This window comes from Anas acuta, chromosome Z (genome assembly GCF_963932015.1).
Source record: "Anas acuta chromosome Z, bAnaAcu1.1, whole genome shotgun sequence".
In the NCBI taxonomy this organism is placed as follows: Eukaryota; Metazoa; Chordata; class Aves; order Anseriformes; family Anatidae; genus Anas; species Anas acuta.
In genome coordinates, this window is record NC_089017.1 from 37,527,429 (window position 1) to 37,553,441 (window position 26,013).

General features: G+C 39.9%; 1 protein-coding gene across 5 annotated transcripts in view; it reads right to left on the reverse strand.

Moving 5' to 3' along the window:
* Window positions 1-4,882: 4,882 nt before the first annotated feature.
* The window catches only part of FRMD3 (FERM domain containing 3), a 149,356-nt gene continuing 128,225 nt past the window's right edge, over window positions 4,883-26,013 (reverse strand). For all 5 annotated transcript variants that reach the window (XM_068666857.1, XM_068666858.1, XM_068666861.1 and 2 more), the window contains one exon: window positions 4,883-8,343. In XM_068666857.1, the coding sequence (XP_068522958.1) occupies window positions 7,748-8,343 (596 nt within the window). In that variant the 3' untranslated portion in view covers window positions 4,883-7,747. The remainder of the gene's footprint in view (window positions 8,344-26,013) is intronic.

A 26,013-nucleotide genomic window follows, 5' to 3' on the forward strand; every position in this document is an offset into this window, starting at 1 on the left:
CATTCAGCCTAGCCCAGCACTGATGTGCACCAGTGGGAAGGGTCTGGCTGGACCCATGAGTGCCGCTTACAAAGTACAGCCTTCCCTGTGGAGGCAGGCCAGGCCTCACCTGAGCACAGAGCTTTTTGGTGCTGGTGTGCTGGGGGCTGCATGGTTAATACACTTAGGCACAGCAGGAGCTGGAGGTGAGGAGGGTAGGTAGAGCTGTGGGCTATGATGAAGCTCACTGCAGTGGTTTGGAGGTCCAGGATGTGGATTATATTTGCAGGTGAGGTGGAAAAGGAGAGGCTGAGAAAATGAGGATAATTATGATGACCAGAGCAACTTTGTGGAGTGTAGTTGCCCAAATCAGAACAGCAAATAAGACTCTGTTCACAAGGAGATTACACACAAAGGAGGGAGTTGTAGCAGCACATGGCTGACAACACACTTGTGGTCTAGTACAGGCCACCTGACCAAGGGGAGCCTGCCGCCAAGTCCTTCCTGCATCAACTACAAGAAGCATCATGTTCACAGGCCACCATCCTGATGGGGAGAATTCAACCGCCTGGACGTCTGCTGGAAAATGTACACAGCACGCTGTGAGCAATCCCAATGTGAGGCTCCTGGAGTGCATTGAGGATAACTTCCCGGTTAACTTTCCTGGAGCACCTCTCCATGAAGAAAGGCTGTGAGCTGAGGTTGTTCAGCCTGGCTCTGGGGACACCCTTCAGTATTTAAAGGGGGCCTTCAAAAAAGATAGAGAGTGACTTCTTACTCAAGCAGATAATGATGGGACAAGGGGAATGGTTTAGGCACCATTGATGGGTGAGGCACTGGCACAGGTTGCCCAGAGAAGATATGGATGCCCCATCCTTAGAAGTGTTCAAGGCCAAGTTGGATGGGGCTTTAAGCAAACTGGTCTGATGGGAGGTGTCCCTGTCTATGGTAGGGGTGTTATTCACACAGAGATATTATATTGCGGCCACTCTTATTGGGCTACAATTTGGAGATGGATTTTGAAAAGTTTACTGTTTTTTAATAATAGTTTATATTTATATTATATTCAGATTTCAAGGAATCTGACTCAAGTATTAAATTATATTTAAAATCACTTCTTTCCTTTCTTCAGTTTTTAATTTTCACTGAAATTTACAGTCCATAGCTCAAAGATTTAATACCTATTACTGGTATTACTGGTATATCAGGTAAATCATCAAAAGAAGCATCAAAAGAAGCATAGCCAGCAGGCCAAGGGAAGTAATTCTTTCCCACCTGCTCTGTTCTCATGAGACCCCACCTGGAGCACTGCATTCAGCTCTGGGGCCCCCAACATAAGAAGGACATGGATGTATTAGAATGAGTCCAAAGGATGATCCAAAGGCTGGAGCACCTCTCCTACAAAGACAGGCTGATAGGGCTGGGGTTGTTCAGCCTGGAGAAAGCTCCAGGGAGACGTATTAAAGGTGTTCCAGTACTTAAAGAGGGCCAGCAGAAAATCTGGGGAGGGGCTGTTTTGTCAGGAAGTGGAGTGATAGGCCTAGGGGGAATGGCTTTAAAGTAAAAGAGGACAGGTGGGTCAGGTATAAGGAGGAAATTCTTTACTCAGAGGGTGGTGAGGCACTGGCACAGGTTGCCCAGAGAAGCTGTGGATGCCCCATCCCTGGAGGTGTTCAAGGCCAGGTGGGATGGTGCTTTGGGCAACCTGGTCTGGTGGGAGGTGCCCCTGCCCATGGCAGGAGGTTTGGAACTGCATGGTCATTAAGATATCTTAGAACCCAAAATACTCTATCATTGTATGATGATTCTATGATTCTATTGCTGTCCATAATACTGAAAATCAAAAACACAATTTAGAGCATTATTTTTAAAGGCTTTTCAATTGATATGACATGTAATATATCTTATCATTATAGATTCTATATAGGACATGCAGCACTGTAATGTAACTTTCCATATTCTTCTGTCTATGGCTCTTTCTAGTATTACATGTCCTATTCAATCAATATAGGTAAGTATCCTACAATAAAATAAATATAACCCATTTCACCTCAATTTCTAGTCCATTTACATCAATTATGTTCTGTCGTTCTTGTGCAACTGAGCAGTAACTATTTGATATTTCTTTCTCAAGACACAGCTGAAGATTCTAGGGGCTGCTTCACTTCTCTGAGTCATGGTGTCTGCCACTTCAGGAGCTCAGCAAACACATCTGCATTAAAATTCAAAGCAAAGCAAATGCTAACATGAGAGATCAGGAAAAAAAAAAAAAAAAAAAAAAGAGAGAGAGAGAGAGAGATCAGGTCATGTTTCACGTTCATGTTTCACTTCTATTTTTAAAACTATCTTTTTCACTCTTCCACTGCTTGATTATGAAGTAGAAATGAACACCTTTTTCTTCTACATTGTAATGCAGAAGCACTGAGCAGTGGTTGGCTATAAGAGAAAAACTTTCATGATATTATTACACCACAGCTTTTAATTCTCATTACATCACTAAGCACCACTTAATTGCAATAGAATGTCCCCATCCTTTCCAGGAGGGAGTTACAAGACACACAGAAAACTGTGCTGGGCATATGAGGCAAGGTTTTACTGGCAAGCAAGCAGCAGGGGTGGCTTCTGTGAGCAGAGCCCAGCAGCTGGCTCCTAAACAGACCAGCCACTGGCCAGAGCCGAGCCAGTGAGAGACACTGGTTGGGCCTCTGGGACAGCCGACTGAAGAAAGGGAAAAAAAAGTGCTGTGCAACAGCTACTGGGAGAGAGGGGTGAGAACCATCCCTGCAGCCCCCAGGTGAGTGCGGCAGGAGGTCAGGAGGTGCTCCAGGCAGGCAGCAGCAGTTCCCCTGCGGGCTGTGCAGGGAGAGGCCCCTGGTGGAGCAGGCTGTCCCCCTGCAGCCCATGGGTCCCACATGGAGCAGATCTCCACGCTGCAGCCCCCCCATGGGTGGAGGAGCCCCCGCTGGAGCAGGTGGATGTGGCCTGGAGGAGGCTGCGGCCCATGGAGAGCCCCCGCAGGAGCAGGCCCCGGGCCGGAGCTGCAGCCCGTGGAGAGGGGCCCCCGCAGGAGCAGGGGGTCTGGGGGGAGCTGCCCCCACCCGTGGGGGACCCGTGCTGGAGCAGTTTGCTCCTGGGGGATGGATGGACCCCGTGTGACAGAGCCATGTGGGAGCAGTGCTTGAAGAGCTGCTGCCTGTGGGCAGCCCCCGCAGGCTCAGTTCGGGAAGGACGGCATCCATGGGAGGAACCCCATGGTGAGCAGGGGCAGAGAGGACCCGTGAAGGAGCAGTGGACACAAAGCATCAGGGACTGACCACAGCCCCCATTCCCCTGCCTCCCTCAAGAGGGGAGAATGAAAAGAGAGTGGATGGGGGGAAGGTGCTTTTACTTTCTCACTGTTCTAGTCAGCTAGCAATAGGCAATAAATTACCTTAATCTCCCTATTCTGAGCCTGTTTTAGCGGTGATGGTACTTGGTGAGATCCAATAAACTTCCTGAACTTATCTAAACCCACCCATGGGCTTTTTTTTTTTTTTTTTCTTTTTTCTCCCATTGTATTTTCTACTCCTGTTCCATTGAAGGGGAGCGAGGTAATGGCGTTATGGAACTTAGCTGCCCATTGGTATTAAACCACCACAGTGATCCTTTGTAATATCCTTTGTAATAGTGTAAAGTGGAGCTATTGCAGTGGGTTCATCTGGCTGAGATGAACAGCAATAATCTGCCTTATAAGAAAGCAACTAAAAGCAAATCAGCTTCAAAATGAGCAGCTCCTACAAATTTCTGATGATGAGGCTGATGAAGGACTCACCTTCGTAGAGGGGCATAATTAAAGACATAAGATCAGACAATCACAGCATTTAACTACTATCATGGTAGAGATGTTCATGAGGTTTCTCAGAGACCCTTTATAACATGAAACAGCTGTAAGAAAACATACAGCAAAACAACATATAACATATATATTATCAAATGCTAAGGATTATCTATAGTAACCGTTAACCCCAATAAATGTAGCTAGATTTCTACCAACATATATTTGGCATGACATTTCAGTGGCTTGTAATTTAATGGAGTCTAAAATTGTTTCTCATCATTTGGAAAGAATTTATGACAACTTCTGAATTTCCACCCAAACTACACATACTATTTTCATAAATTATGCTGAGTACTTAGAATTCAAATAATGTCAAAGCAGATATGCTGTATATTTCATACGTCAAAACAAGAAAGCAACCTCTCTTGAAGGTAGCTTTATAGCATATATCTTTCTAACTGAATAAATGGATCTGTCTGTATTCCTTGAAAATTACATTTCAGATTGCCTGAGATTCCACTTAAATTTTTGTCTTTTAAATAGAGCACAGACATGCCTGCATCTAAATGTTTTATGTGCTCAAGTTGCCTCAGGTTCTGATTTAGCTTCTCCAAATACTGTTCGTGTTACTGGAGTCTCTTAGGAATTGCCTGTTTGCAGACCATATGTTTTGTTTTTTTTTTTTTTTACCAGATGCTTTTGCACTGTCTGAGTTCCAAACCATCTTAATGTAAGCATGCTCCATCCAAAAGCTGCACAGCTTTGTTTGCTTGACACTCTAGTTAGATCTGCCCACCAAAAAGTTTCAGCCATATGTCTATAGCCAGGGCCTGTCTTTAAAACAAGACTGCTCAATTTGTACTCTGAGCATAGCAATTTTATTTAGGGGCAAACTCAAAATAGCAACTACTTACATGGTAACTGGGCAAACCATTAGGCCCTTGGCATTAAACATCTGAAGCCATGTTATTAACATCTTTAAGGCCACTGCTTTTTAAGTGTCTCTCTAGCTAGTGAATGGGAAAAACAAACAAACAAAAAAAAAAAACATCTTTCATCATAAGAACTGTCATAACTGCAGAAAGCTTTTCTCCAGTGTATTTTTATTAGGGATTTCTGCCATCATATTAACATACAAAACAATCAGGATGTTGACATAGAAATGTGAAATTCACTGTACAAAGATAAGGCTCGAGTTACAGATATATTATCCCCCCAGTCTCCATTGAAATAAAACCATATTTAATTCTTCCCAGAGTTGTGTTTATAAATGTTAGACAAACCACAAAATAGATTTCAAGTACATAACATTTTACAATATAATCCAAGCACAGACAGAAATACACAATACTGTACCTATAGATGCTCCATAATCCAACTCTGTAATTCTTACCAACAAGATGCTGGACTGTTACTCTGTTGAATACGCCCAGCCATATGCTTCTGTGTGCAATAGGTGGTCCTGGCCTTTATGTTAGAGGACTATCATGAATTTCAGTTAAATTACTTTGATAGGCAAGAGAATACTAGGAAGATTAGGAAGAAAGGGAAGAATTTTAGAAGGCCAGGCCTGAGTGTATGCATATAGGTAGTAAAGGCAAGCACATGTGCACACATACTCTTGCATTTAACCCTACATAAGACCTCACTACACTGCACATTCTCTGAGATTATTTTCTCATGCAACTCAACCATTTTCCAATAGAGTTAAATCAAGCAAAACAATATTCCTACTTCTGGTGTGCTATAATTTACAGGGACAAGATTATATTTTAGAGCACAGGATCTAACTTTCTTTTTTAAATATAATTGCCAGACTTAATAGGAGCCTGCATGGAATCTTGTCTCTGTAGTCCAGCAGGACACCAGTTCTCACAGCCTTCACCACTCACAACTTTTCTGACACCCCTGCTTAAAAACAGTATCAGTGAATAATTTCCTGTTAAGGCCCAATGTCTACTTTAGTTAACTCTCCATTTCTATTAAGCTGAATATTTGGAAAGGATCATTTAACGACAAGTAGCACAGGATAAAATCCTCATCAAGTATCTAATCAATAACAATTCTTATGTGGAACAGAATGTCAAGAAAAAAAAAAAAAGTGAATAGAAAAAGGCAATTGTTCAATTTAGCCTTTGTTGCTTGTGAAATGAATAGCAATTGAAGAGTTTTCAACTGAGAAAAGGAACTTTTAAGCCCTCTAACTGTTTCATTCTATAAAACTGGAGAAGATTGGAAAGGGAAGGAGAAATCATCAAACTAGATGTTTGCAAAGGCTTACATGAGAAAAACAAGCAAAACCAATTCTCTGATATCAGAAGTAAAGGAGTTTACTCAGTAGGAATTAAGAGATGCGGTTACAATATGTTAAATGTAATTCTAATAAAACAGCCTCATATATGCCTCCAGTTCATAATTCTCTAAGCAGGAGAACAACTCTGAGGCTGAAATCAGAGTTCCCTAGTTTAAATATGAGATACGTCTGCACTAAGATCAGGGGACCAAAAAAATAAAATAAATTAAAATCTCTTTTTAGATAGAAGCTCTGTGGTGCATCTGAGGGCCTTCTAATGCTCTCAGCTATTGACAAGTTTTTTTGTTTTTGTTTTTGTTTTTTTTTTTTTTAAGTATATTCTCTATGCAATACTGGAATAACTAGATGCAAAACCATGTTACATGAAACAGCATTAGGTCCTGTAACTGGGCTCATACTAATAGGGCAAGAGGGTAAGTATGCTGCTATATGTAAAAGGAAGCATATCAACACACACAGAAAGTATGTTGTCTTGGAGATTAGTAATACAGGGCATCAAGGATGAAGATGCATCTGCTAAAGTGTTTAATCCTTTAACTGTGAGTCAGAAAGTTTTCATGTCAACTGTACAGTCTAAAGTTTTGCTTTAAAAAGGAATACATGTTTCTTCTCTAACATTTTTAAAAGTAGGTCACTCACTCACCTACTGATTTAGGTAGGGTTTTAGCTTTTTCTTTTTTTTTTTAATTTTTATTTTTCCCCTACTTACTATTATCTTCTTCCATGTTATGTACAATAATCTACATTTAGACTGAAGACTCACTCTCTTCCAAAACATACTTGGACTATCTTATAAAGACTTTCTATAGCACTGATATAGTGTAAGACAAACTAATGTAAGGGGAAGAAGGATCATTACTTTTAATTCTGCTCACTTCCCCAAGCTTTACAACTATGCCTTTCAGAAATTCTTCTGAGTACTCGGTGTCATTTCACCTCCCCCAGGTAGACCCTACTGAACTTGAGTGAACTTTCTATGTACTTCCCAAACCACTGTCTCTCTTATAGAGTCACATGTATATTGAATTCATTCATTCTCCAGCCAGTAGGTTAAAAACAAATAATTGCTAAAACACTAAAAATATCCTACGTGCCCTTCTGCACTATTCTTACCAATCTGTACAATTAAATAACATCAGAAGTTATCTTTTGCTAAAAATTTACCAAAATATTTTAAACACATAAAAATGTAAAAAACAAACAAACAGAAGAACAAACCAAAAACAAAAACCCAGCATAAACATTGCTTGTATAGGCATTGGTTAGAAGAGATTGCTGCACTAAGGAGTATATTCAAAAAATGTTTTCTTTCAGTTTCATTAGATTTAGCATCATGTATTCTAAGGTTAAAGACAATGAACATTATTGTTACGCCCATCTTGTATGATATAACAGATGAGCAGAAAACCTGAAATGCAGTTAAAATAAAGCTTATTTTTGGTTACTGAAAGGTGACAGTATAAGCCTGAAACTAAAGGAGTACTTTAAGTGTGTAAAGGAAACATAAAAGCCTGAGGAGTCTGAAATGAACTGAGTATGAAGAGAGCTACCTACTGATGGCCTCAGGGGCATAATGAAAAGCTGCACTAACTGAAATTTTGAATATAGCCCTTAGTTGTGTCATATTTCTTTAAAATTTAAAAGCTTCCCAGCATGTCACGAATGAAGTTTATTTTGCAAGCTACCCACTGCCTAAGCGGGCAGTAATACTCAATATGAAACTGCTGAAACTCTGGCGTCTCACGGATTTCATGGAGAAAAGAGATCTGAAGGTCTGACTCCAGGAGAACAAGAAGAAGAGGGAACACAAACAGTAACAGTCCAAGGCCTACAAGCAGAAGTCTGGAGAAACTCTTCACAAAGGCATTCACCTCAATGTTGCCCATTAGAAAATCATAGCTCCACCTAAGCGCTCTTCGAGCTTCTTTCAGTTCTTCTTCTTCAGCAATCATAAAGGCATTTTCATCTGCATCTAGTTCCTCAAATGAATCTGTATCATCTTTCTCATTCTCTGCTCTTGGACAGCTATCAAAAAGCATATCAATCTCATCATCAACCGGTGTGGGCAGCAAGCTGGCACTGGGATTGTATACCAGTTCTGAGATGGTTAAGGGTTCCTCTTTCATTTTCTCTTCCTGATTATTAGCAAGATCAACATTCTCCCCAGTGTCTTTAACAGGGGAGCTGGAAATCACAGGGACCAAAACATCATCTTCCTTTGGCAGTTGGATACCTGAAAGAGAGATTAAAACAGTGATCCTAAATTTCTGTTTCCCTGGTGGCAAAACTCAGCCTTCCAATCGCATTTAATGTAGATTGGAAATAAGATTCTACAATCATTTTTCATATTAAAATCTGACCACACACAATTAGCAAACACTGGAAACACCTTTTCAAAACTGCATCTGTGCCAGAGGAGGACATCTTTTACAATACTGCCGTACACCAGACCTGACTAACGTCACCTGATGCAGCTACCACTAATAACAGTGTAACGCAAACAGAAAATACAACAGTTCATCTTCCATGGACAATCAGGTTTCTGATATAAATGAATACCTACTGCAGATGTGCATTGCTGCTATTTGCTTTCACAATATTAATAAATCACAACTTTATCTTCACTCATCTGAAAGAAATAAAGTGATAGCATAATGGCTGAGATTGGGACTTTTCAACAGAGAATGACATTAAAAAGAGACAATAGATTGTCATGATAAATTAATATTAAAAGTAGACAGGATAAAAGGAGAGGGGGGCTGGAACACCATATGGGGATTTGATATTATTGAAACAGATTGAAAATGCCTCACCTCTTTAGTGAGCTACCCCTCATATCTCATATCTCATTTTTCTTCCAGTAATCTTTCCAGTCCTCATACTCAGTCTCTTTTCTCTCTCTCCTTCAAATTTCTCTCCCTCTCACAAAGAAATCTTTCTTAGCCCTACTTTTATGATTATTTCTTATGAGTCAACTCTCTGCCCAAACTCTGTCCTCTCAGGACTTAATACCCTTTTTCCAGACTAGCACTAGCAGCAGAAAATCTTGGTGTCTGGCTGTTCTGCAGCTATATGAACACTGCAGTGATTCTTCTTAGTTGTCAGCTGGAGGGGAGTCAGCTGGAGGGGCAGAAAACTAGGCCCAGGGATGGGACAAAGTGATGGGAGAACAGTTTAAAATTTATACCATGTCTGACACTCATTAACATCATCAGATGCCATCTATAAGCAGAAGGAACAGACCATACACAGTGCTATGTGCACCAGCAGTATATAATATCACTTAGTACATGTCATTTTGTGATCTCCATGTCTCCATTCTTTATAAATGACTAATCCAGATGCAACACGGAGATAAGGATATATCAGGTAAAACCAACACAGCAAGATTATATGACTTAACCAACAAGTAACCCAGGAAAATCACAGCAACTTAGTATTTATAATTCAAATTAGCGCAGTTCTTTGATTTTAGCAACAGAGGTCTGCAGAAGATGGAGTACTGACATCATTAAGGATTAACTCCAGTTTTAATGCAGTAAAAATTAATGTTCTGAGGCTTTAAAATAATGTGGTATAAAATAATATGTATTACTACAGAAAAAACAAGTACTAAGAAAAGTAATACATCTCCACTGTTAATTACAATAGATGCATCATGGTTTTCAGTGTGAAGTAAAAAAGTCTCTGCAAACACTATTAAAGTTTTCTATTTAAGAGAAACAAACATTGGAAAAAAAGTATAATAATAATTAAAAATAAAAAATAATAATAATAAAAAAAAAACATGATAACTTTGAGATGAAGGAAAAGAAGCATGACCTGAACCATGTTATAATAAAGGAATGCAACACTACTCTGTAAAAACGATACAGAACAAAAACCAAAGCAAAAATCCTGGTCATAAACACATCTACAGTATAAGATATACAGCTTACATGTATTTTGGATCACATTTCTAAGCTAAAATTTTACATAGTAACTCGACTATAATTGACTAAAATGCTGCCGAGAATGCCACTTTGAAAGTAGAAGCCTCTTAGATTTTTCTTGAAAATGTCAGAGATTTTTTCAATTATTAGACCTAAAAATTTTAGATGCACTGTATTTAAATGATGAACTTTATTCCTGAAACCTATTTGCCCTCTATTGACTAGATAGCACAAGAATATTCATATGTCACTGGTTTCTTGATCATTAAACTGAAAGCAAGCCATAACTGTATTTCAGTAGAGTAGGTGATACTCCGTACAGCCTAGACTTTCTTACTGTTAACACATTTTGCATTTTTTGAATGACAAGGTCTTAAATTTATTTATTTTTAACAGCTACCATACTCTCGACAGGACATATCCATGATAATCTCAGTTTTATAACAACTGATGCTAGATATGTGCACTACCAGGTCACCCAAACACAGACCTATTCTGGGCCAGACAGGAACACGATCACACTTCCACTGGAGCCTTAAATACTAAGGGTTTTCAGCTATATGTTTTTATTCATGCTCCATCCCCCTCATTGGAAACTGCAGAAAACCTGTCAATACACGGCTAACGCATCAAACTTGGTAGAAAAAAATAAATAAACAGATCAATACTTTGCAAGATGGAGTTGCAGCACTGGGAATTTTAAACCTAGTTAAAATATATCCTCATGAAAATATCTGCCACAGTATGATGCTGTATGTCAGAGTGCCTGAGAGTTTTCACACAAAAAAAAAAAAAAAAGAAAAAAAATGTAAGCTCTACAGCTCCATTAACATGTTTTCCAGCCTATCAAATAGATAAGTAAGGTGTGTAGTTACCCCAGCTTATAGACTTGCCAAAAACTGGGTGAATGATGTCAAGTAAATATCTTTTAACTTTAAAATTATACTGAAGTCGATATTAGCTGGGGTGAAATGCCAATAAATGCAACATTTATTATATATAAATATATATATATATTATATACAGCATATTACAAATATGTTGAAAAAGACACAAGCATTAACAGTAAAACTACAATTGAAACCTACTTACATTAAAGCACTCCTTAAACAAGTCAGCTTGCTCCTTACCTGAAAAGACAGCTTTCTGGATCCGCCTCTTAACTCAATGCTTTGTGCCTCATGTTATATTCATCAGAGAAAACCTCTTCATTATACAGCACAATTGTTGGGAAGCAACACCCCTTCAGCAGAGCATGATAGATGTTACATTCATTTTCCCTATTAACTCTTCAAAATGGCCCAGGCAGTTCTCTGCCCCCATAATTTATTATCTTTTCCTACTCTCTAGGGGATAAGCTGGCCATGCTTCCAGGTGAGGTTTCACACCCTGGCTAAAGGTTAGCTGCAACTAAAAAGACCATTTCTGCTTCCTTTCATTTGATGCCCGAGTGAGCCCATATGTAAAGCTAACCTAAGAAAACAACTATTTTTGTTTGTTTGTTTGTTTTTCTAGGTTAAATCTCTGATGGTTTTTCTTCCTGTGTTGGCTTCTCAGGTGTTCTCAGTGATGGAGAGAGAGGAGTGCTCCTTTCACCAGCTGCAAGACAGCGGACTGTGCACAGCTGAAATGAAGCCTCGCCTTCAATAAAGAAAATGCAGACGTCCCCTCATTAGCCCAATTTGACCGTCTAACTATTAATTTCTTGCCTCAACTACTCTGTCCTCTCCTATGATCGCCACTCCAGAATTTCATCACTTTTCGAAATGAAGTAAGCATTGTGCTGGAGTCTTTGCGTTAAAAAATATACTTGCTACAGCCATTGAGTGCATACAAACTGACTGACACAAGACCCAACAGTATATGACCATTAAGAGGTAAGAAAAGATTTGGAAAGATATTTCTCCTAAGCATACTGTAACAGCACGTACCGCTGGATCATTAAACCACGCTCTGGATCTATTTCAGAGTGCATGCACAATGCCTTGAATATGAAAGCCAAATTTTTTAAACACTGTAGCCCAACACTAAGCATCTACACATACATGTATGTATATGTAGATACAGAAGCACAACAATTTTCAAAGGTGCTTTTCACTTTCTCTTAATAGGAGTAAAAGATAAATTGAGACACTTCAGTATGGATTAAAGGACCTACTTTTAACCTCCCAAATTAAAGAATCCTGGCTGTAAGGCTCTCTATACCTGCTTAGATGCAAGGTCAATATTATATCTGTTTATCATGTTTCTCATCATACAGAGGACAGCTGCACCTACTCCAGAGAAAGGTCACCCCAATTTATGGTTCTGAGCCTTCTCTCCTTCCCCAGAGTAAATTCCAGTGTGCATAACATGCATAGTGAACATAAACAAGAAAGATCATATTAACTTCTATGAACATTACTTTTTTCTCCTATATCTGGCAAACGTCCTTTCACTTTGTGATCAACCTGTAGATAGAAGGCAGCAGAGCAACCTTTTTCAGATCGGTGTTTTCTGAGGGGACTGTATTAAAATTGCAATGTGGCACAATGCCAAACTGTATATCAACTTTGTAGTCCATTATTTAGCTTGAGCTGGTAACTTAACATATAATCAACATAATTACAGGAAGGTACACACGAAACTAAAACAATTACTACTGCCCATTATTCCCACCCATTCTCTTCATTCTCTTTCCCTAATGGAGTACTAAAAATAAAAATAAATAAATAAAAATGCATCCTAATCCATAGACTCAAAGCAAGAGGAAAAAAAAGGGGGAGGATTTTCAACTATTTTACCTGTTGTTAAACATTAAATCAAAACTATATTTTATATCAGCTTGATAAAACTGTAAATAAATGTTTTAATATAAATATATGAAAACTCAGAGTGAGCACTAGCTGATGCTGTTGTAAATTCATTTGATATTTTAAAATATATATATAAAGCTGTTATTTTTATTCTTTCATATTTGTTATGTCACTGCAACATTTCTCAAGTCAAGGCTTGAGGAAACAATTAGCTATTAATCAGGGTGAAAGTAAGCCCAAAGCAAAGTTCCAGTCACATCACAGTACACATATATGTTGGGTCACTCAGACTTTGATGATTTCAAATGACACAAGTGCAATGGCATATTATCAGTTTCAATGCTGAGATGTCTTATACAGGCATGAGAATATCACAATAAAGCACCAAAATTCAAAATTGTTCTAGACAACAAGAAATATTCCACTGACACAAGTTTAAGAAAGGAAAAATGTTTTCAGATAATTTGCTTTTAGAATATCCTTTATGACAATCAGTTATCCAAAGTAATGAATCCAGGTTTAAAACAAGAATTCCTCAGTCTCCCAATGGAAAGAGAGAACATAAAACCTGAAGTAAGCCTGAAGCCAATATCCTTTAACTAACTCTACAAGTCTGCTGCAAATGCTTTGGTCTTATTCAAACATAACAATTACTTTGCTGCCACTCTTATAGGGCTACAATTTGAAGATGGATTTTGAAAAGTTTACTGTTTTATAATAATAGTTTATATTATATTCAGATTTATATTATATTCAGATTCAGAGGTGTTCAAGGCCAGGTTGGATGGTGCTTTGGGCAACCTGGTCTGGTGGGAGGTGCCCCTGCCCATGGCAGGGGGTTGAAATTAGATTTAAGATCCCTTTCCACCCAAACCATACTATGATTCTATATGATAAATAAGCCCAATGTTACTTACATATCTACAGGAAAGATTTGCTATACTTTTCTGGCAACCGGACAAGTTTTACAGAGCCAAAGACATCTCATTATATGAGCCAAAACTCAGTACTTCCCTTTCACTAAATACTGGGATTCCTCCAAACCTCTAACTTGCTACTGCAGATAGGAACATGAACAGCTGAATAAAACACAAATTTACAGTGGTCATATGCTATGAACACGAATATGTAGGAGGTCTGACATAAATGTTGCCAGCAGCTAGCGTCTCTAAAGGAGCCAAAAACAGCAGCTGAGGATTCACAGGCTGAAGGGCAGTCCCAGCCTCCCTGTTCTTAAGAAGCTGCAGTTGCCAGGAATACAACATTCTAGAACAATGTATACTGTTATGAAGAAAATTCAATTCATCCTTTGTGTTGTTGCTGGATATACTGCACATAGCTTTGCTTACCAGACATGTGAACACAATTATGTATCTGTAAAAGGACTTTGACTTTTACAAGAAGAAGGAACAAGTATAAAGATTTCCTTCTTTTAAACAGAGAAGTGAAAAAAACAGATTCAGACCAGAAAAAAAGAGAGCAAATGGATTCTCTGCTGGAAATACTTTATATGAGTGTGCAAAGAACTACATCTGTCAGGCTGCAATTGGAACAGTTCCTTCCTATGCCTTTCACCACTTCCTCTAGAAATATTGCGTACGCCTTACTTAATTTCATTGCAGACATAATTCATATGTACTATTCATCAAATGACATGAAGGAGGAGGTGACTATTTCACAAGAATAAAATGCATGGAGATCACAAAGAAAATGTAGGAAAGGGAAACAGAATCTAGAATTGCACTCAAATATTTCCCTGCATCTACATCAAAGCAAGATCTGCATCACAGCCAGATGCCCAGCCCTCAGAAGTAGGAGGCCATACCCTACCCACATCCTGTGCTCATATAAAACACCTAATCTGGCTTTGCAAGGAGAGTAAATCAATGACAAATTTTAGTAACACCTTTTCAGGCAGTGACCTGGAAATCTTGCTGGCAGTTCCAGTTAGTTTTATTCTTGCTGCAACTTCTAGAAGGCAGTAAAGTTCTGTCATGACTGCTCACATCAGGTGCAGACACTGTGACTCTAAGGCATTGCAACTGGCCCCACAATTGCACTGAGTCACAGTGTTCAGCTAATGCCACAGTTTGTGCAGCCCCCAGAGGCTCCAGCTCTGGTATCTACACCCTGCAATGCACACCCAAAGTGCAGAAATAAAAGCAAAGCAGAGCATGCAGTGCAGCAGGTTTTCTGAGGTGTACTGTCTAGCAACCCTCTGCCCTGGAAGGAGCTCACCCCAGCACTGCTGGCCCCGTCCAGAAATACAATTTAGCAGTGAAAAGGTTAAGGTAAGTAGCAGGGAGGGAGAAATGTCCATTGTGGAAAGAGGAATGAAAGAGGAAGGTTTGTCTGTCAGCAAATTATAGAAAGGGGAGAAGCTGGTGAAGAGACTGCAACCACTGGCTCTCTAGCGAAAGGCCAGCAAGAGTGAGGCTGCAAAGAACTGGCACCAATGTGAAAGCTTAGCACCTGAAAAAAGGACAAGTGGGACATTTCAGCACCTCCACTGAGTTAGAAGAACACTTCTGGTATAAGTCAGCATTGTTCTGAAATGGTCGCATGCAGAACGGTGCTCTCCCAAGGAGCTATGCCTTCCCCTTCTACACAAACTAACCACAAGTCCTTGGCTTTATATGCTGATTTTATACCCATATACACAAACAAGGCTAACATCCTGTAAACAGTATCACAAGATCAAGGTTTATAAAAATCATCATAGCCCCAGTGCACAAGTCCATTATTAAACTGGCATCTAATACAAGACAGCTTGCATATATGTATTAGGAGACAGCATTTAACTGAAGAGCATGAATGCAAAATACATGTAAACAGTAATGCTTTTCCATTTTGCTACTGCTTTTTGAAATGAGAGAGTTCAATGAATTCCCACAGTTACTAGAGCTTTCCTTGAGTGGTAATGTTATGAAGCATAGCCAGCCAGGAGCTGCTGCAATTCAGAGACAAGTCGCTGCAAGAAGCATGTTCTCCCATACCTGAGATGCTTGCTGCCTTCTGATTTTCAAATGTTACAAATATGACAATGCTCTGGTCTTTGCCAGAATATCGTGAGTTAATTCTTTTGTAAATACCTATTTCTGAAATGAAGATTCAATATCAACAAGACATGATTTTATACAAGTGCATGAGTAACTGACGTCAATCTACCCATATATGCAAAAATATGAAAAGTAAACAGTATCACAGAAAGGATGGAGAAACAAATTTTGAAATGCCACACTTCATTAATGAAGCAGAGATATATAGATTGATGGGTGGACCAACCCCTCTTTGGAAAACAAATCATTATGGTATAAAAGCAAATAAAAATCTTAGTTGTGGTTGCTATCCAGAGCAACACCGAATATGTTTTGTTCCTTGTGTTCCATTCCTTTTATGTATAATGAAAAAAAAAAAAAATCACACACCTTTTTTAATTTTCGGTATTACTATTCAGTATATTATATTATTCAGTACCTAGAAAAATAACATCAAAAAAGTTATGGTCTGTCAACCCAAGCCACTCAATTGCAGTAAAACTAAACTGTGTCAACTACTGTATTCAGCCAATATTCAAACTATGCTATGAACCTATCTCCTAATTCAAGAACTATTCAGTTTGCTAGAAATTATTAATTTTTAAAGTAATTCTCCCCCGATGTTAAAGAAAACTGTGAAAGTAAAATTCCAGTCATTCATTCATTAGCAATTAATGAATTAGTCTACTGTTAAAGCAATATATTACAACAAATCTCATTTAATTTTTTTGTCATTCATTCTCCAATCCTCCTGTCAGTAATTCATCATTATTCTCTGCTGTACTCAATGTAGTATTTCAGTATTTTCAATACAGTTTCTTTCCAAGTGACCAGTATTAGCACAACAAACTATGGAAAAAAAAAATACATATATATATATATATATGAGTAAAATAAATTTAAATTTACCAGCCCTTCTGGCTGTGATCTTGGAGCCATGCCGCAGTAATCGAATACACACTTCCTTGCTACAGTGGTTAACCATCCGTAAATGAATGCTTCTCTTGGTTTGGATTTTTACAAGGCATTTCACCATTTTGGTTATGTATCCCTGTTCTCAAAGTCTTGTAAAGTCTCTACCCATACTGTCTCTGACCTTTTATTGCATTTCCACTGAGTTTTAAAAGACTAACTCAAGTCCCTCTCAATGAATCAAATGACAAGCTTCTAACATGGACAACAAAAATATCCCAGCAGGGAACAGAACGAGAGGTTATTTTTAAACATTTCCACATGCCTCATAACGTACAATACGAACTTCCACAGCATCCATCTCAGTTAGCAGTTGCTAGCATAACAGCTGAATCACACACACACAAGCATAAAAATATCCAAGGCATCAAAACACAGTGCAATGAAACAAAAGGCCAGCATTTAGGGGCTTTTTTTCACAAAACAAAATGACACTGCAGCCATTATTTTTCTAATAATAATTTGGTAACTGATGTTAATATCCCCAGTGCTACCTGGAAAATACTTGTGGAAAATGTAGAGTTACAAAAGGAAAAACTCCATGCTATGCTTATCAGCCTTAGTAAATGAGATGAAAATGCTTTCATGTCAAGCCTAGCATCAAAGCTAACCTGCTTGCAAATAAACAAGAAGAGAAAAATCCTAAGTTTGGGAAAAATGTCTCTCTGCATATGGGCTCCAGTTCTCAGTTGTGCTTAACTGTTGAATGCCTTCACATTCACCACAGAAAAGTGTTGCTTTAGAAGGCTGGCCATTTCTCTGCTCCTCTGCAGAAGGGGATCTGCAGGATCCTAAAAAAGGCATGACACATAGATGCTGACTGCTGATAACTTGCTCCAGCTGGAAGCTGGAATGCAACCACGTGCACAGTGTCATGCTGTTCCAGTGTGAAAGGAGCTCTTACCAGGTTCACTGAAGCCACAGAGAGAAGGGGTGTATAGGGGGACAGTCTCTCACTTCCCCAAAGACTTACCTTTAATGTTTGTACTGCTTGAGTCTACTACTTGGCATCCTTGTTCTCTCTGCACCATAAAAATCAATGACACACATGCAGATACATGGGAAATAAGGGAGGAAAGGGAACATAGTCCTGCAAATGTGTGTTCTCTCATGAAGGATGTCTACTTCAATGGAACCTTTTGGAAAGTGTCTTTGTGGTGGCTCCCTTCCTCTGCATCCCAGGCCCATAATATGAATATGAATATGAATATGAATATGAATATGCAGCAGTTCTCATTTTCAGTCCTTCCTACTGCAGGGCAAATGCTCAAACACAAGGAAAAGCCTAACTGAGGACACAAGGATCACCTGAAAAAAACTGTAAATGGCTTCCAACAGAAACACATTCATGTGCGTAAATACATGTATATCATTTATGTTTTACATAACCATGTTCTTATAAGAAAGAAATGACTGAGATTTCAAGACTTTGCCCACACAACCGTGTATACAAAACTGAGGGTGATTTATGCTGAAATACTGTAGCTGAGTCAACAATTCTTTGTCTCTACTCTCTCAGCAAGTAGGGATTAGGCTCTGTTTCTGGAGACAGAAAAAAGACTTTACATGACCTCACACTGGCAGTGAATCCTGCATAATGGTTGGAAGACACTTGTCAGCAAAGATTTTTCAGAAGAGAAATGTGTTTTTCTCCTGCAGGACTGCCTGGGACTCTTTTTTTTTTTCTTTTTTCCTCCAGCAGACAGACAGGAAGGCAATAAACCAGTCTTAGTAACTATTTGTTTTTGCAGCTCTGTCCACTCTCCTTCCTAAGTTGCTGTTCTAGACCAATACAGCTGAAACGCTAACCACTGGCAGAAACTGTTAGAGAGAGCCTTACCATTCAAGTAGAGTTTCAGGGTAGGTTGAAAACAGCACATGGTTCTGTAACTTCTCTTAAAATCAAAACAAAGTATTCAAAAAAGGAAAAAAAAAAAAAAAAAAAAAAAAAAAAAAAAAAAGGAAAAAAAATCTCCCAAAAGCAAAAAACTATGATGAATAAAACACTCCTCAAAGCTGATACACTTCCCATGCCAATGAAAACAGTGAACAGGTGTGATGGTTTCACCCTGATGGCTAGCTAAACTCAAGCACCCTGCCTTGCTCCACCCCCTTCGTCATCAGGACAGGGGAAGAAAACACAGTGGAAGAGGGCTCAGCGGTTAAGAACAGGCAAGTCACTCATGAACTACTGTTAAGGACGAAGCAGACTCAACATAGAGAGATTAATATGATTTATTGCCTATCACTAGCAGACTAGAGCAGTGAGAAACCAAATGCAAACTAAAAACACCTTCCCTTCATTCAACTTCATCCATCTCCTCCCCCTAAGCAGTGCAAGGGAATGGGGGCTGCAGTCAGTCCCTGATGCTTTGTGTCCACCACTCCTTCATGGTCCCTCTCTGACCCTGCTCCACCTGGGGTCCCTCCCACGGGAGTTTGACCTCTTCCCCAGCTGAGCCTGCAAAGGCTGGCCACAGGCAGCAGCTCTTCAAGAACTGTTCCCATATAGGTCTGTACCATGGGCCATCCGTCAGGAGCAAACTGCTCCAGCATGGTGTATTGGGTTTAAGTGGCTCTGGTTTTGGTAGCAGGGGGGCTGCAGGGGTGGCATCTGTGAACAGAGCCCAGCAGCTGTCCCATGTCAGGTCAGGGCTAGCTCCAGCCAGCTCCAAAAGGGACCTGCTGATGATGGCCAGAGCTGAGCCAGGGAGCAAACCTTTGCACAAAGCACACAGTAGAGGCACTTACAAGGAACAGACTTTATTCCATAAATGAGAGAATCATCTCATCATTAAAATTTACCAAAGAATTAGTACAAAACTATAATATATGTGGCCTGAGCTAAGGATGCTCATTTTGGCCTCAACTAAATTTAATTGAAAATTAGGAAAATGTAATTATCTTGCAGACCACAGAAATCTAAAAATAGAACTTATTTTATTTAGAAACTCAACTAAGAAATCTGATATCCAACATACTGCAATTTACAGTTTTTTGTTATATATGCATGCACACACCAGATACCATCAGTTGACAGGAGTAGTGATTCCACCCATTTCAAGGGGAAAATTCAAGGGGAAAAACTGTGTCGTACAACATGTCTCATACAATGACACAAGACATTTCATGATTCTCTCTCTGACATACTAAGATAAATTTTGCCTTTTTTATCCAACAGGTATTATTTTAAAAAAAATATTATTTTAATATTTAACATTATTTTGTTATTATTTAAAAAACAAGAATGTCAAAAGATTGTGTATTAGTTCCACTGTACATAAAGACTTATCACTAAAAATTTTTCTAATAAAATTCAGTACAACACTAATTTATGCACAGGAGAAAAGTGGACTATGCTATCAGCTACAGTGTTCTTGCTGTATAGATGTAATGTGTGAAGATATACTTAACATTATTTTGTATTTTACTAGCATATTTTTAATATTTATCAGACTATAATAAATAAGGGACCAATATTTCACATTCATGCCTAAGTTGTAACCACAGAAGTTCCAGATGCCTGTGCTGTGGAACTGAAGCTTACAGAATTCACACACACAGACAGACAAGCAGACATACACAGTAGCTCATTCCCATATATTTGTTGGATGCAACAAAGACCACGATCTCATTGCAATCACAGAGGCGTGGTAGGACAGCTCGCATGACTGGAATGTTGTCATGGAGGGCTATGTCCTCTTAGGAAAGCCAGGCTGGGGAAGCCAGGGGGTGGGGTTGCCCTTTATGTGAGGGAGCAATTAAGAGTGCACCCAGTTCCACCTGGGAGAGGGTGATGGACAAGTGGAGAGCTTGTGGGTGAGAATTAAGGGGTGGGCTGGTATGGGGGACACTGTTGTGGGGGTATACTACAGGTCACCAGATCAAGAGGAGGATGTCGATGAGGCCTTCTACAAGCAGCTGGTAGCAGCCAGATCAGAGGCACTGGTTCTCATGAGGGACTTCAATTTTCCAGACATCTGTTAGGTAAGCAACTCGGCCAGGCACACACAGTCCAAATGATTCCTACAATGCATTGAAGACAATTTTCTGATGCAGGTGGTGGAGGAGCCGATGAGGACGGGGATGCTCCTGGACCTTGTCCTTACCAACAGGGATGGGCTTGCTAAGGATGTGAAGGTCAGGGGCAGTTTGGGATGCAGCGACCATGAGATGGTAGAGTTCAAGATGGAAATTGGTGAAAGAAGTAAGGCTAAAAGCAGGATTGCTACCCTGGACTTTCAGAGAGCCAACTTTGACCTCTTCTGGGACCTGCTTGGGAGTATCTCATGGGCTAGGTTGCCAGAAGGCAAGGGTGCATGTGAGAGCTGGGCTACATTTAAACAGCCATTCTTCCAAGCTCAGGATCGATGCATCCCTAAGAGTAAGAAATTGGGGAAGTGGGGCAGGAAACCTGTGTGGATGAGCAAGGAGCTCATCGATAAGATCAAAAGAAAGAGGAAGGTTTATGGAATGTGGAAAAAGGGCCTGTCTCCTTGGGAGGAGCATAAGTGTTGTCAGAGCCTGCAGGAACGCAACAAGGAAGGCTAAAGCCCACCTAGAGATGAGGCTTGCAAAAGAGATAAAAGATAATAAGAAGGTGTTTTTTTGTTTTGTTTTGTTTTTAAGTATGTAAACAGTAAAAGGAAGGTTAGGGATAATGTGAGTCCCTTGCTGAATGAGGGGGGTGTCTCCTGGTAACAGGAGATGCTGAAAAGGCAGAGATACTAAATGTTTTCTTTGCTTCAAGTCTTTGTTTCAAGGACTCCCTCTGGGGACTCCTTGACCCTGGAGGGAGCAGAAAGAGTCTGGGAAGTGGAGATCTCCCCCCTTGCTGACAAAGGAGTGGTTCAGGAGTGTCTGAGTAGGCTCAACACACACTAATCCATAGGTCCAATGGGATGCATCCATGTGTGCTAAGGGAGTTAGCAGAGGTGATCACCGAACCACTCTTTATGATCTTTGAAAGGTCCTGGAGAACAGGAGAGGTGCCTGAAGATTGGAGGATAGCCAATGTCACTCCAGTCTTCAAGAAGGGCAAGAAGGAGGATCCGGGAAACTACAGGCCAGTCAGTCTCACCTCTGTCCCTGGAAAGGTGTTGGAACAGTTTGTTATGGATGCCATCTCCAAGCAATTGGAAGAGAAGAAGGTTATGAGGAGTAGTCAGCATGGATTCACTAAGGGGAAGTCGTGCTTGACCAACCTCGTTGCATTCTGTGATGGCATCACCAGTTGGGTAGATGAAGGGAGAGCAGTGGATGTCATCTACCTTGACTTTAGCAAGGCTTTCGATACTGTCTCCCACGACATCCTGCTAGCAAAGCTGAGAAAGTGTGGGACAGATGAGTGGACTGCAAGGTGGATTGAGAACTGGCTGACTGGCCAAGCTCAGAGGGTAGTGATCGGCGGAGCAGAGTCCAGCTGGAGACCTGTGTCTAGCAGTGTTCCCCAGGGGTCGGTGCTGGGTCCTATCTTGTTCAACATCTTCATCGACAACTTTGATGAAGGAATAGTGTCTGCCCTCAGCAAGTACACCAATGACACAAAGCTGGGAGGAGAGACTGACATGCCAGAAGGCTGTGCTGCCATTCTGCGAGACCTGGACTGGCTGGAGAGATGGGTAGGAAGAAAACAAATGAGGTTTAACAAGAGCAAATGTAGAGTCCTGCACCTGGGAAGGAACAACCACATATATCAGTACAGGCTGGGGGATGACCTGCTAGAGGGGAACTCTCAGAAGGACCTGGGGGTCCTGGTAGACGACAGGTTGACCATGAACCAGCAGTGTGCTCTCATGGCCAAGAGGGCCAATGGGATCCTGGCATGCATTAAAAGGAGTGTGGCCAGCCGGTCAAGGGAGGCGATCCTCCCCCTCTACTCTGCCCTGGTCAGGCCTCACCTGGAGTACTGTGTCCAGTTCTGGGCTCCCTGGTACAAAAAAGACAGGGATCTCCTGGAAAGAGTCCAGCAGAGAGCCACAAAGATGATACGGGGCCTAGAGAATCTCCCCGATGAGAAAAGGTTGAGAGACCTGGGTCTGTTCAGCCTGGAGAAAAGAAGACTGAGAGGGGATCTCATCAATGTGTATAAATACCTGAGGTGTGGGAAACGGAGGGATTTGGCCAACCTCTTTTCAGTGGTTTGCGGGGACAGGACAAGGAGTAATGGTCACAAGATGGAGCACAGGAAGTTCCACACCAAGATGAGAAAGAACTTCACAGTGAGGGTGACGGAGCATTGGAACAGGCTGCCCAGGGAGGTTGTGGAGTCTCCTTCTCTGGAGATATTTAAGGCCCATCTGGACACCTAGCCGGGCAGCCTGCTCTAAGGAACCTGCTTTGGCAAGGGGGTTGGACCTGATGATCTTCTGAGGTCCCTTCCAACCCCTTCAATTCTGTGATTCTGTGAAAGACTCCATATTTCCTTTAGGAAAGACATTGTTAATGCCAGGTAATTGCCATTAATGTTGTATTTTATACTTCTGTGATACAAAACAGTAAGTTTAGTAAAATACATGGTCACTGCAAATTTTTATGTAGCAATGAATATCTGTCAAGCACGCATCTTTTATTGACAGACAGCTACTGAATAAATGGTAGGACCTCTCCATACACAACTCAGATGCATAGACATACATCTTCATAAGGAAAAAAAAAAAAAAACAAAAAAACTTAAAAATGTCATCCAGCTCAATGAGGACATCTAAAAAGTGTGGAACTCTATGGGGAAGAAAAAATTAACGAGCATTTAGGAGCAATTAAGGAGCATGAATTTTAACCAGAAGGAATTTAGAATGAGTCCGTACAATCGTCTAATTCTTTTCTAAACTACAGTTTGAGGTAGACCAACTAATCACTGAAGCATGCTACTTCCACTTTGATTGCTCCAAAGGCAAAAGTTAATGTCACCAAGAAAACAATTCCTGTTTGAAACCTGAATACACGTATATCAAATGACTTAGAAGAAGTTTTCATCACATAGCAAAACCACACCTCTGAGTCTCAGAGATATTATTAATATAACATATCTTAATGTGTATTAAAGATATAGTTTTTAATTTGGGGAAGTGAACTACTCAGGTGAAGCCTTGCTTGCAGCTGATGCTGAGAAATCCAAAGACAATAATCACCAAATTCAAAATAATTGCCAGGTGATCAAGAAAAGAACTAATCTACATCACCAAATCAGCGGAAGAAGGCACCCACACAATTACTACAGCAACACCAAAAGACATCTGACATGTTCAACTGAACTGTGGTGAAACTTATTCTAATGAATAGGGAACATGGAAAGAACCTAATGGTTCTTTCAAAAATAAACATCTCAAAAATGCACTTTTTTATTTTTCATTCATTTCATTCTTCCATTTTTGTCATTCTTCCACTTCTTTCATTCATTTTTTTCATTATTTTCTTTCATTTTTTTCTTTCATTTCAGTTCTTTCATTTCAAAAATGAACATTTTTGAATATTCATTCAAAAGGACCTAGTTTGGCCATCTGTGACAAAGAAATTTTGCTAACACTCCTCGATAAAGGTGAAACTTGTGTAGCAGAGTGCCTTTAAAAGAATATCTTTATGGTAGAACATCTTTACAGTAAAAAAGGTAAAAATGACCTCTCATACATACTAAATTCAGTTACATGCGATAACCTTTATGCAGGTCAGTCATTTTATGCTTTATCTGTACACTACCATACCTCTTTCCTGCTCCTAGGAAAGAAATCAAGAGTCAATAACAAGGAAAAAATGAAGAATTTTAAGCAGTATCTACGAAGATTTGAGAACTGACTTGCAAAACCTAAGGCATTAGTTTTCCGAAGACAGACATACCAAAGTGGAGAAGGGAAGTACATACTGCAAGAACATGGTAGAGATTTGAGAAGCTCAGGTACTAGAACCACACAAAGACAGAGCAACATTAGAGGGAGATAATCAGATGTCAGAAGCTGTGATGTTAATGCACAAAACAGCTGTTAAAAAAAATAGTCTGGAGTCTCATTCAATTTCTGTAAATGAAATACAGACATCAGACAGTGCATGAAGCCACAGATCAGGCCACAGAGAAGAACAAAAAAAATCAGTGGACAAAAGTAAAATGTTCCAGATGTCCAAGGACAAAAAAAACAAGGAAATATTACCATTATTTCTGGAGATAGTTCATCTCCTTAGAATACCTCGACAAATATCTGTTAGAACCAGGTGGAACTAAGTTAAAGACAGGATGTGATTAAAATGATATAAAATGTGTCATCATTACCAGAAAGAAGTCTATAAAAACATTAATCCAGAGGCGTATTGTTTTCTGTTCTTTTTTTTTTCCCCTGTAAAACCTGAGAAATCGTGAGAAAATCATGTCTTCAAAGAATTTTAAAAATGCATTAACTGTAATTTACTCCAGCAGCAGGTCTACTGCAAAATAGAGGGCTTCTTCAGGGCTTTCATAAAGATCAAACAATTTAACTGATCAACAAATTAAGAATTTCTGGCTAGTTCCTGATGCTGTCACAAAACAGTTAAAAACAAGGAATAGTAGGGTGATGGTTAGGCCAAATGAACCTGAAGGTCTTTCTCAACCTTAATAATTCTATGAAATACATCATCGTCAGTCTTGTAGCTCTTCTCAACCCCATTTGCTAAGACACATTTGGATACTACACGTTGGGCTTGGCATCTGAAAGTGACTGCACTATCAGTGGGGCATCAGCTCCTTGATCCTGAATCCCAGTTCTGAAATCCACTGACATTTGGGTGCAAGCATTATACACAGAAGCCAAATACTATATAAAGCTGACATCTAAAATGCAGATATTCTGAGCTTTCACCAATTGGCACACTTACTGTCTAATTTGGTAAAAGAGATACTATCTGGTGTCCAGCCTCCTAGCTAATTCAGCTATGTAATTGTGATTTTAAAAAGGAAACAATTATGCTTAAGTAAGAATACTAATTCAAATCTGTTTAAGTTCGTAACTGGACACCTGTGTACAGCCTGTAAGGGCAGAATGAAGAATTGTGTCTTGAGCACTGTGAGGAATGTTTTAACAATTCGTGTCCATAAAGAACAATTCTGTTGGAATCCTGTCTGCCTCTGGGTCCTGCACTGGCAATTTAAATCTTGAACCACAGATGCAGTGTGTCCCAGTCTCCCCCTTATTCTAGTCAA